We start from the raw sequence: 13,710 nt of genomic DNA, 5'->3' as shown, positions 1-13,710 counted from the left end.
TCCCAGTTGCTCAAAAAAAAAAACAAAAAAAAACATGCGCCATTCTCCAATATGTGCTCGCGACCGCTCACACCTCATGTTTGCGGCTGAATGTTCGTAATTGATGGATAGACATCTATGCCTGGGTATAGCACATCAGCAATCCGGCACAGAGAAAAGAAAACTAAAGAAAAAAAAAACAGGCATAAAGTTGTCTTGACATTGGACATTCGAGAGTCTCAAATTTAGGGCCGGTCTCTAAAGTTACATGTGATATTGTTATACACTTTTCTAACGTCAGTAGCATTTGAAGAGAATGACTTACAGTCATAAAAACAACTGTAATTGTTCATCTAGGTGACAGCTATAATGCACAATTAATTTGAATGTTTGATATTTATTACAACAAACTGTAAGTCATATGTAAATTATGCTACTTTTTCACATGGGCTCAAATGCAAATTTGAAGCTCAATAGCATTTGAGAAGAAAGACTTGCAGTCACAAAACAATTGTAATGTGTTCATATAGGTGTCAGCTACAATGCACACCTTATACATTTTTTATAAATATAAAAATAAAGTATTACTAAAGTTATATATATATTGTTCTGTGTATGTGATTTCAAAGTCTAGATTGGTCGGATTAACCCTTTAACTGCCGCATCCCTTAAAACTTGGTTGTCAGAGGGTTACTGTAAATGCTTATGCCCGCTGGGCACAGTTTTCCCGATGCCACCGGGGTGGCGTTGCACTGATGGCTTGAGCCCGACATTGCTGCTTGCAGCTATATTTATTATTTATTTTTTTTTGAATAATTGTAGCCTACATAAATAGGTAAAGCAAAACAAATATTCGGATTGCCCCCACGTATTTTTTACAAGAATAAACATGATAACATATTATTAATTAATAAAAATAATTTAAGCAATTAAAACCTATTAAACTAACTTTAAATTCTCAAGGAGTTTATAAGTAAAAAAGAAATTTTAAATGATTATTATAATTTGATTTTTTTAAAATGAACAATTCCTGTTTAAAATTGGACAGCAACCTAGTGGTTCTCAACCTTTTTTTCCAGCGGGCCGCACTATGGTCTAAGTGCAAGTCGCATATAATTTACATATTACGTCAGCAATACAAACCAACCTGATTTATAATATTATAGCCTTACTATTATGATATATAATCTATTACATTCATTGAAAGAAACAATTCTACACCCCATAAATAAAACACCTGATGCTGTCCAGATTCATATGAAGGTGCCTTTTTTTTTTTTTTTTTTACGACCACTTTTTCAAATCATGCCCTCAATCTTTTTTGTGTGTTTTGTGTATTTTTTTTCTGGATCTGAGAGTTCTTTCTGGTCCTCATAAAAGTCACCAAGTTTAGTGCAATTCTGGTGAAGCTACGATTTAAAAAAAAAAATCTAAATGATCTGGTTAGAAATGACCGAAAATTGCACAAGGTATAAAGTGGTAAATATAGAAGTAATATGGCAAGGTAATTTATGTGTGCCAGACTTTAAGCTACCAGCTGGTGGCACTAAGATTATTACTGAATTTTGGAATGTAGGAGTCTTCAAGCCAGGACTTTTATCAAACATACAAAGTTTGGTGCAGATTGAACATGGTATGTTTGGTTTAGTGTAAACCATGATATATCCTGTGGCCAACAGTTAGCACTATGATTGTAACTGTATATTTGCCTTTAGATGTATTCAAACCACAAATCTTAACAAACATGTGTGTGCCAGACTTTAACTGAATTTTGGAATGTAGGAGTCTTCAAGCCAGGACTTTTATCAAACATACGAAGTCTAGTGCAGATTAAAAATTGCATGTTTAAGTTGTTCTAAAACAAGCTATTTCCTGTTGCCAGCAGGTGGTGCTATGATTATAACAGAATATTGGCCTTTAGATGTGTTCAGGCCAGGAGAACGTGTGATGTTTAGGGAAGATTGGAAATTGTGTAGTTACAACAACTTCCTTTTTCATGGTGAAACATGGAAATATGTCAGGCCACCAAGTACACACTCTTTAAAGAAAACTCAAGATCTTTGGAATTTACCATCGCAAAGGCCTTTGGAGTAGTGTAGTAGCTGTTTAGGATCATTGATGATCATTTGGGCTTTATGTCTCGGAGACCCTTTTAGCCTTTTGTCATTTGCATATAAATTACAGACCTCAGCAAACTACGCCCTTGCTCACAATACACGTAACACACACATAAAGACATTTTCTTTATACAGACTATAATTAATCAGTTACAAATATATCTGGTATATGCATAAGTTGTTTGTAGGTTTCCCTATTATATTAGCCTAGTTACCACTCGTTATTTGTATTAGTTTAGCAGTTTACATTCAGATATATGAAATGTATCTCTGGTTTTATATCTTCTAGATGTTTTTTTTTTTTTGCTCTTTATTTCTTTAACAATTATTTACACTATGTGATTGGGAAATGCATCATACTATTTGTACTATATTTTGGGTAAAACTGCACCAATCCTCCTGACCTGCAATAAACATGCAAATTGGCCATAAATGGAGACAAAGAAAACTTCTCACGTTCATTTAACATTAACATTATTTAATGTTAAATGTTAAAGTAAACTGCAGTTTATAATATTAAATTAAATTATCCAGGAGCATGGTTGGGAATGACTGCATTAAAGTAGCTAACTAATGTGCACCTATTGCCGCGTTTCCACCGAAATTACCCGGAACATTTGTACCAGGAACTTTTTTTCCCAGGAACTTTTTTCCCCCCAGACCTGTTGCTTTCTTTGTTTCCACCGTGGTGTAAAGTACCGGGAAGATTAGGCAAATAGACTGGTGATGTAGGTCTGCGCGCGTTTCTCAATACAAAGTACCGCTGATTTAAAAAAAAAGAAAAAAATTAAGCTGATTTTGGACGTGCACCCTCGGTAGTTAGTTCAGACTTTGTGCATTTGACTCGGGAGTGTGATGTCCGCGACGACGCAAGTCCGGTAAATCTATAAACAGCAGCATACTTGATAACTTCAGTCAGCTCGTCTTGGCTACTGCAATTCTCCTTACTGTATATTTACAATAAAACGAAATAGGATATCAAATACCACTGCCTCCTTTGGTTTTCATTTAAGCATAATAACAGCTGCAGAAATGTACTTAGTTCAGGGATATGTGTATATGCAGCCATTACAATGAAACGAAATATTATATAAATTTGCCTTTCTTATTTTCATTTTAACATAGATAAATTGAATACAGACTGTTAGATTTACCCCGCAGCTGAATTATATTTTGTTTAACCACTAAAGACATATCAGAGCCAGCGGCACATATCAGAAAGGTCTATCCAAGGTGAAGCTGCTCTCTGCGGATACATGAGGACTGAGCTCCCGCTGATCGAGTGGAGCTCACCGTCTATGAGATCGTCGAAACACATTTTTAAACAGGCGCTGTCTTTATAAATAAACCATAGATTTGAGTTTTAAACAACTACATTCTCGCCTGAAATACTTTTAAAATTACATTTCATGACACAATAACAGTAATATTTGAAAATGATCCGAATAAATGGTGGTTGAACTCAACCAATGCTGTGTGATCTCAGATCGCTTTGGCTACTGCAATTGTCCCCTCAGTATATTTACAATAAAATGAAATAGGATATAAAATACCACTGCCTCCTTTCGTTTTCATTTAAACATAATAACAGCTGCAGAAATGTACTTAGTTCAGGGATATGTGTAACGTTATATACAGCCATTACAATGAAACGAAATATTATATAGACTTGCCTTTTTTATTTTCATTTTAACATATAGATAAATTGAATACAGACCAAAGAAAACCGGTTAGATTTACCCCGCAGCTGAATTATATTTTATGTTAATCCACTAAAGAGACATCAGAGCCAGCGGCACATATCAGAAGGTCTATTCGAGGTGAGGCTGCTTCTGGTCGGATAGATGATCACTGAGCTCCCGCTGATCGTGTGGAGCTCACCTTCTCCGAGATCGGTGAAACACTTTTTTAAATAGGCGCTGTCTTTATAAATAAACAACAGATTTGAGTTTTAAACAACTACATTCTCGCCTGAAATACCTTTAAAATTACATTTCATGACACAATAACAGTAATATTTTGAAAATGTTGATCCGAATAAATGGTGGTTGAACTCAACCAATGCTGCGTGAACTCAACCAATCAGGATGTCTAGTGCCAAAATCCCGCCCCCGAAAGTTCCGGAACTTTGCAGGGACTTTCTGAGGGGCATTTTTTTACCCGGAACTTTATTTAGTTCCTGGTTCCTGCGGTGGAAACACACCAAGTACCAGGCCAAAGTCCCTAGTTCCTGGGTAAAGTTCCTGCGGTGGAAACGTGGCTTATAATGCAGTTCTGATCGTAAGAACACTGTGAGCCAGTAACTGATTGTAAAGTAAATGGGAGTTTGTAAATCCTTGATCAAGTTAAATGTGTATAACAGCGAATATTCCCTTTTGCTTATAATTTTTATTGTTTACTGGCAGTGAAGAAATCCTGACACACATCAATGTGCAGTTAAGTTGCACAAACTCTTAAGAAACTGTTGGGATCTGAGTCACATTGATCTTAACAAAGCTGCGGTAAATTGTCCATTATAACGAGAGTAATCTTACACTAAACACGTTCAGTTTTAAGTACGATTGGGTTTAAGGCCCAGCACCTTAGACTAACGCTAGAGGGCAGGCTCCACCTCTACCCTCCTGATCTCACCTTTTCTGGGCTCATCCACTCCACTTTGTGGGCATTATTAGAGGTCAACTTCTCTCTCCTTAAATCCATGCATTTCAATTAGTATTACTTTCTTATTTCCCTTCTGCTTCTTCTAGTCATTATTGTCATTCTCGCCATTCTAGTTACCTCCCATTTTAGTTCTTTATTCTAGTATTATTTTTGTTTTTACTTTATTTTTTTATTACTTTTTAATAATTTTCTTTGTTTTGTTCCTTTTTTTATTATTATGATCATGTTTCTTCCTCCTCTTCACTCTCATTTTAACACTCATTTTACCACTTATTTAAATTTAAATTTGTGTTTACCTATAGGTAGCACTCCTTCTAGTACTTGGTGAAGCAACAGTTGCCTCCATGATGGATCACAGCTGCCACGGGATCCAGACTGGAACATATTTTTATTCATATTTAAGAAATTTGAAATCATTTGACAATGGATTGAAAAAGTAAATGTGTAAAATAAACATACTTACTGTATACTTAAAGGGGGGGGGGGGGGTGAGATGCTCGTTTTCACTTAATATCCTGCTAATCTTGAGTACCTATAGAGTAGTACTGCATCCTTCGTAACTCCAAAAAGTCTTTAGTTTTATTATATTTATAAGAGAAATATAGTCTGTACTGATTTTTCCCGGAAAAACACGAGCGCCTGGAGGCGTGGCGTGTGGGCGGAGCTAAAGAATCACGAGCGCGAGTAGGCTTTTGCGTTGAGAGCGTTTGGAAGCTGTGACATTACCGTGAGGAAAAAAACATCATCCAAAACAAACCATGGCTAACAGTCAGATTCAGCCGTATAGACGGTTTCAACGGCAACAATATAAACAAACGTTACTGTGCGTGCCCGTATTGTGGACCTATCTTAACTTCCGGTAGACTTCCAAATAGAATAAATAACAACAGCCAAGTCCCTCTAGAGTAGACATTTTTTGATAACAAACAAAATATGTTTGCTGCGTAGATCAGGCGGACTTAATGAATATGCAAATTCATTACTTGCCAGCAGGAGATGTTTTAAAGCATAGACATAAAGCGCGAGAAATAGAGGTTTCTCAGTAACAGCTGTAAACAAAGCAGAGCTACGCTCACACGCTGCTTTATCAGGCATATAACATGCAAGTCTTCCTTCAGAAATACAGCGATATAAAAACACCTGTGCCTCGCTTTGATATTTAAACATATAAATGTAAGGAATTATTATTAATAAAAGTGCAGTACGTAACGTTACTCATGTTTATTCAACGAAGCCTTTTTGAAAATCGTTCAGTTTTAAAATTGTGGCGAGTCTCCAAAAATAAAATAAATGTATGGGAAACACACCCCGCAGCACAACCACCTGAGCCCAACTTCAGTCTACTCATCACCTTAACTGTAACTGCGTTTGTAGAAGGCAAGGCACTGCAGCCAACAGACCGGAAGTTAGGTCCAGGCACATGCGCCCGATGAAACAGTCTATATTTATGATCCAGAATCAGATCCAGAGGCTGAAATTTAACAAGAGCAGCATCAGCAACGACGTCTCTATGTGGTATGTATTGAAACTGTATATATTTGCTTAGCGGTTTTGGAAAATGACTAAGTTCCACTTTAGGTCGTCTTTTTTTTTTATTCTTTTTTTTAAGCTGTACATGTGGAAAGTGCAGTTTGATGACAACATCGCATGTTGTTTACTTGATGTGCTTACGCGCCGATAGCTAAGTTAACAACACAGAGATATTTGAAGCAGTTTTACTCACCGCCTGCGGTTCCAACACACGATCGTGACCCTTTTTCGTTGGGACTTCATTATCCTTAAGAAATAAACGATATGCAAATCCGGCGTCAAACTGGGCCTTGTTTGTAAAACAAGCATCTTGGAAATGCAGGGAACAAACGAAAACACTTGCACAACTCCGCTGATGCTCTGTAAAAATAAACTCCATCCACTGGTCCCTTAATGCTGTTTTTTTTTGGTAATCTGTGCAGGGTTGTCTTGCCCTGGCAACCAAAAACACACTTCTTTTGTGACAATTTGGTCTCTCGCTCTGATCAGTGAATGTCTCTCCTCCTCTGCTCTGCTATACGGGAGCGCGCGCTCTTCCGGGAGAAGTGTCCTTAGGACCCATATAAGGAAATTCCGCTCCATCTAACGTCACACAGACCCATACTCAAAAAAAACTTTTCGAAACTTGTGACAAACCAGAAGAGGTATTTTTGGAACAAAAATACTCCTTCAAACGTACAACTTAATTTTTGAAACTTTGTCCATGTTTAGCATGGGAATCCAACTCTTTAACAGTGTAAAACACTCAGTATGCATGAAATAGCATTTCACCCCCCCCCCCCCTTTTAGGATGATAAAGTATTTTTCACAAATAAATAAATATTTAATAAAAATATAATTAAAAAGGAGGTAAACACTGTAGCCAACAGGGCACTCAGTATTCTGGTAAGTTTGTGTGCATTGCAAATCATATTTTTCAGATAAACCCAGGGTAACACTCATTTTACATACAGCAGGCAGAGAAAATGGCATGGACAGTGGTCAAATGCATAAATCGCAGCATAATTTGAAGTCACGAATTTAAAGCATTAATTTCACACGGACCGACCGTCAAACAGAACAGGAAATCATGCTGGATAAAAATGCACACTTTACAAGATCTCACATCTAGATTTGACTTGTTTGCATGGTTTGTGATATTAAATGTTCATTAGCCATTTAAAGATTTGATTAAATTATATAAATGTCTATTTGCTTAATGCTGATGGAAAACAAGAAAGTATTATAATGTTTGCCTTTGTAATACTAATAATATAAACAATATAATCGTTACATTAATAATAATTATACATTAATTCCTTTGTTTAAACAGTTTATTAGGACCAAAGCTTACTTTTAAAGCTGAATTTTTAACATCAGTGCTGCAGTCACACACTGATTTTCAAAAAAAAAAAAAAAAAAGTATATTGTTATTAGTATCATTATTATTATTAATGTAAAAAAGAGTTGTGCATATTTTTTCAGGGTTTTTTTGTGGATAAATTGAAAGAACAGCATTGTTTGTTACATTTACATTTATTTGTTACATTTATATTATTTATATCAAGCTTTTGAATGGTATGGTGTATATTGTTATTAAAACTTCATAATGTTTCACTTGATTATACATTTAGTTAGGAATTATAGTTTGGAAAAAGTCTAACTTGTAAAATGTTTCACGTTATGGGAAACCTTATACAAGTATATAAATAAATAAAAAGAGACTTACTCATGTTTATGATCTCTGCTGAATAAAGTGCTTCATTGTTTTTTCTGAGGAAATCCCAAACGCAAATCCTGAGTTGATCCTCATCACATCTTCTTGGGGTGAATTATGTCTTATTCCTCTCATCACGAAGCAAACAGTAAAATAAAAACTTGAAGAACAGTCTCGCTGCTTTGTTTTCTGTATAGGCATTTACAAGCCGCGCGCAGCGTTCAGCACGTGGGCGCATTAGATATAATGAAGGGAGACGTGAAAATCTGGATATTGCGTTGTTTTCATATGGATTACTTTATCACAGAATATTTCTTTTTGGTAGAACTTGTTTAGTTTAAAAGTAGACATGTCAAACTTTCTATAGATATATCTCTCATGTATCTTTGTTGAGTATTCACTGAGATAGTTCACCGCAGACAAAGGCTGCAGAAAGCTCACCTTGTTTGTTATCTTTATTTCATAAATGCAGAAAGTCTTGTTTTTATTATGTCTGTATACAAAAAATATTATATTGATGTATAGCTCTTATCTGTACGATCAAAAGTGAAAGTATACGCGTGAATAATCTCCAGAGGGTTAAAGGCAGTTCATCATTGAATTCAGTGATGTCATCATCCAGCTCAGTACGATTTAAATACTATACTTCAAGAGAAACTCCCCACTTACCATCATAGACATCACTTTGGCAGCAGTGGAGTAATTCAGATTCCTGAGAACCACCATCTCTCAGGACCTGAAGTGGGATACTCACATCGACTGCACTGTTAAAAAGGTCCAACAAAAGTTTTACTTCCTTTGCCAGCTGAGGAAGTTTAACCTGCCACAGGAGCTGCTGAAACAATTGTATTCAGCCATCATTGAGTCTTTCCTGTGCACTTCAGTAACTGTCTGGTTTGGTTCAGCTACAAAATCAGACTTCAGAAGACAACAGAGAATGGTTCGGACTGCTGAAAGGATTATTGGTGCTCCCTTCAAGGACTGTATACATCCAGAGTGAGGAAAAGGCTTACATCCAGGTTATCGCCTTTTTAACTTTTGCCATCTGGCCACCACTTCAGAGCCACAAATACCAGGACAGTCTGATATAAGAGCAGTTTCTTCCCCCAGGCAGTACACCTCATGAACAGTTAAATGTTCCACACATTGTGCAATAAAAATGTGCAATAACCTGAAGTGCCATTTGATGTATTTACACAGACTGTTTAATTCAAAAATGAAGAAAAACGTCTGATTCCTGTCCCTGGCTGCTTGTTTTTGGTGCATCCCTTATTTACATTATCACCTGTAATATGCCACTAAACTGTTTTTTTTTTTTTTTTTTTTTGGATCTAACAGTTCTTTCTGGTCCTCAAATCTAATTGGCTTATAGGAGTATGATTTTCAAGTGATATCGAAACTTTTTTCCACAGTTAGATGGCGACTCAGCAGTAAATACTGCTGAATATTGAAAAGACTGAAACAGAGTTGTAAACAAGGAAGTTATTTTTACTTTCAGTAACACCAAAAAGACTTAGCCAACTAATTCACTGAGCAGCACTGTCATCCTTAACAGATGAAAGGATAGTGTGACAAAGATATTGCTTTCCCCAGCAGACATTTAAACTGATAATTTATTGTGAATATAAGATTGAGTTGAAGAATGAATACTGTATCAGATGCAAGTTATCATACTTGATATGAATGAGTAATATCACACGAGTAGCCATGCGATATGGCTGTATATCGGCATGATGTGATTGACTACGGCTGAATTAATGTTGTGTTGATATACATTCATATCGCATGGCTAATCATGTAATATTCCACATATATATCAAGTAGTTAATAGTGAGAATTGTCCCTTAACCTAAAATGTTACATATGAATATTTTTCAATTTGAAGGTGACTTATGACTTTGATTGTGGTGTGTGTATTGATGTGTTCAGGTGTGTCGTACATCAATGCGCTATCTTGCTTTGATGATAACCAGGCCTGTGCTCAAACTGAAGGAAATCAACCCTCTTCTCTTTAACTTTGTGGAGGAGCTGGTGGAAATCAGAGTAAGTTTTTTAATTGTGACAATGGACATCTTGTATTATTATTTGTAAAGCGGGTCATTATGAACATTTGCTGAAACAGCATCCAATAGTAAGCTATCTAATTATATTTCTTATCATTCTTGTACTTCAGAAATTACGTCAGGATATTTTGCTAATGAAGCCATATTTCATCACCTGTAAGGAGGCCATGGAGGCCCGACTCCTGTTGCATGTAAGTAATTAGGACACAATCTCAGTTAGGCCATGTCACAAAGGGTGCCCTATACCCTTTCATTTCTCCTTGGAGTTTATACTTTAGTGGCATTGGCCGTAAATTGGCTGTGCTGTGGAGCCTGCATCAGTTCTAACTCAGCAAAATTCTGCATCAGGGCCACAAAAGTGACCACAAAAGGGACACTCTACAGCCATCCTGGACACACTCCTGAATTAAATTTAGGACAGGGCCTTACATGCATACCTTGTATCTCATGCATACCTTTACTATACACAAATAGTGCTGTTTTTGACAAGTATAATACTTTTGAATTAACAACATTTTACAAGAGTAGTTTTAATATTAAGCTCTGTTGTCAACTTTCTTCAATAATATTGACAGAATCACTGTTTTACAGCTTATCAAATTAATCCAGCGGTAAAATGGGCTGAACTATCAACTCTGCAGTGGATATTAATATATGCAATTTCTTAGGCCTGTGTAGTGATAGGTACTTACATCACTGATGACAGTGTAATTTTAGATCATGTGTTCCTCAAAGGAAGGACTTAAAAAAAAAAAAAGGCTCATTTTTCAACTCCCCTAGAGTAGTTTTACTGTTTACGAATCCATTTAGCCGATCTTCGGGTCTGGTGGTAGCAGTTTTAGCTTAGCGTAGATCATTGAATCGGATTAGAACTAGAGTTGTTCCGATTCCGATACTAGTATCGGAAATATCTCCGATAACACAACAAATTCTGGCATCGGCATCGGCGAGTACATGAACCCATATACCGATCCGATACCATTTTCTTAAAAAAGACCTAGTTATGACCGCAAGCTTTGCCTAACCGCTGCACGGTTCTTCTTCGCTGCTCAAAATGCATTGAAAACACAGGAAGTTGTGCTGTGTTGCCACAAGCAAGCCCTGTTTAGAGCAGCGAAGAAGAAATGAAAACGCGTTAGCAGCCCTTATTTATATATGACTGGATCACTCATCACATTCTAAACTGCCAAAAGACAGTGAAGCCGCTACTATATTATAGATCAGTGGTTAGCAGTATGTCTCTGTAGTACCGGTAGTTACAGACTCTCGAGTATATTCAGTACCGGCAACTGCGTTCAGTCGCTTCCGTGTAAGTCAAAACGCAGGGCTCCAGACAGTAGCCGAATATATACTAGTGTCTGTGAATATTAAACTGCAAAATACTATTTAAATATTACTCCCGCAAAATCTACATCTCTGTGGGTGACTGGCACAGATGCGCGAGAGCTCGCTGTTTTGTAGTCTCTGCTGTGTGTCATGAGGACACGAACGCATAAACCGTCACTTCATGAGAATTTACCGTTTCATTTGAGAATACTGTCATATCATAAACACAGACACTCAAAGATCTTCATGGCAGCCCATTAAAATAAATGTTTGGTTTACATGAGTAAATTGACAATATATAAAGCTACTGTTGTAGCCTACAGTAATAATAATACATCTCTATAATAATAATAATTATGCCTAGATGGTTGCTTGTTTTTTACTTGTTTTTTACTTGTTAGAGATTATCTGATTAATAGATCTTTTTTTATATTCCTAGACTTATTTGTTGCAGTTTTTTTATACAGTTATATTGTAAAACTTAAATACCTTTTTTAGTTTGCGGTGTTAGATTTTTGGCTGCATTTGAAGTTCTTTTTTGCATAAGAAAATAAATAATACTGTCAAATTCATGTTAGATAATAAAAATACTGTAATAAATACAGTAGTTCACCATGTATTTGTTCATGTTTTATTGAGGGATCTGTCTGAAGCACACCATAAAAAAATTCTAGCAATTTACACAGGGCTAGTAGCATATACAGCTGTATATACAGATATACACCCAGGTATCGGATCAGTACTCGGTATCGGCCGATACCCTGAGCCCAGGTATCGGAATCGGTATCGGGAAGAGAAAAAGGGTATCGGAACATCTCTAATTAGAACGTAAGTAAATCGCTCAAAAATGACCAAAGAGTTTTTTCCTATTTAAAACTTGACTTTTCTGTCGATACATTGTGTACTAAGACCAACAGAAAATGATATGGCTGGGAACTACACTCTCGTTCTGGCATTATCATCAAGGATCATGCTGCGAAGAGACTTATTGTAGACATACAGACGTGGGATTGCCCAGAAAGGGGAATCACAACACATGGAGGCACCTAGTCCCAAACAGGGCTGACCCAAGGGGCATGTATGCAAGTGCTGGTGACATCAACAGTGCTGGAGGAACCCAGGGTTCTGAACTGAGGAACTCACCTGAGGGGAACAGCGCACGCATCCAGTCCGTGGAGTGGAATGGCGCAGCAAGCAGATTGACACCGAGCAGGTGCTTATTGGCCCGAAGGGGCGAGTACCCAGGAGGGCACAGGCTCTACACTGAGATGATTAAATCTAGCAAATGTGTTAGGTGTTGCCCAGCCCGCAGCTCTACAGATGTCTGTTAGCGAGGTGCCATTCGCCAGTGCCCAGGAGGAAGCTACACTCCTAGTTGAGTGAGCTCCCACCCCTAGGGGGCATGGCAAGTCTTGAGCCTGATAAGCCAGGACAGTAGCATCCATTATCCAGTTTGATAACCTCTGCTTGGAGACAGCCTTTCCCTTCTACTGGACTCCGTAGCAGACAAAGAGCTGGCCTGAGGTCCTAAGGCACTGAGTTTTGTCTACGTAAGTGCAGAGCGCACATACTGAACAGGGCAGCGCCAGGCCTGAGTCTGCCTTCTCCAGGGGCAGTTGTTGCAAGCTCACCACCTGATTTAGAAAGGACCTCTACTGCCCTGAAAGACAGCGGAGACCAGGACAACTAGAGCCCCAGATACAGATCCCCTGTAAAGACCTTGTCTCAGAGGAGCACCAGGACAAGACCACAGGAAACAGATGATTCTTCTGCACAATCTGACTTTGCTGCAGCCTGGAATTGAACTACTGGTTTCGTCTGGTCAGAGGAGAACTGGCCCCCCAACTGAGCCTGGTTTCTCCCAAGGTTTTTTTCTCCATTCTGTCACCGATGGAGTTTCGGTTCCTTGCCGCTGTCGCCTCTGGCTTGCTTAGTTGGGGTCACTTCATCTACAGCGATATCGTTGACTTGATTGCAAATTAAAACAGACACTATTTCAACTGAACAGAGATGACATCAATGAATTCAATGATGAACTGCCTTTAACTATCATTTTGCATTATTGAGACACTGTTTTCCAAATGAATGTTGTTCAGTGCTTTGGCGCAATGTATTTTGTTTAAAGCACTATATAAATAAAAAAAGGTGATCCATAAAAGGAGTGCTGGGAACTTTGAGCACATACCACAAGATCACAAGATAACGTGAGAGTTAGCCGGCCCTCCTCACCAAAGCCAAAGCTGTCAGGAGCGCAGTTTTCAAAGATAGAAACTTTAGCTCTGCCGATAGAACCACTGCGAGGTCCCAAGAGGGGACTTGCTAAGGGCGAGGTGGATTG

The 13,710-nt window shown here is 37.7% G+C and overlaps 1 protein-coding gene across 5 annotated transcripts in view; it reads left to right on the top strand.

Moving 5' to 3' along the window:
- def8 (differentially expressed in FDCP 8 homolog) overlaps positions 1-13,710 on the top strand; it is a 110,555-nt gene that overhangs the window by 77,413 nt on the left and 19,432 nt on the right. For all 5 annotated transcript variants that reach the window (XM_026287787.1, XM_026287788.1, XM_026287789.1 and 2 more), the window contains 2 exons: positions 9,913-10,026; positions 10,157-10,237. In XM_026287787.1, coding sequence (XP_026143572.1) covers positions 9,913-10,026; positions 10,157-10,237 — 195 coding nt within the window. The remainder of the gene's footprint in view (positions 1-9,912; positions 10,027-10,156; positions 10,238-13,710) is intronic.

Source organism: Carassius auratus, chromosome 18 (assembly GCF_003368295.1).
Source record: "Carassius auratus strain Wakin chromosome 18, ASM336829v1, whole genome shotgun sequence".
NCBI lineage: Eukaryota > Metazoa > Chordata > Actinopteri > Cypriniformes > Cyprinidae > Carassius > Carassius auratus.
This window is presented reverse-complemented; position numbering and strand designations above follow the sequence as displayed.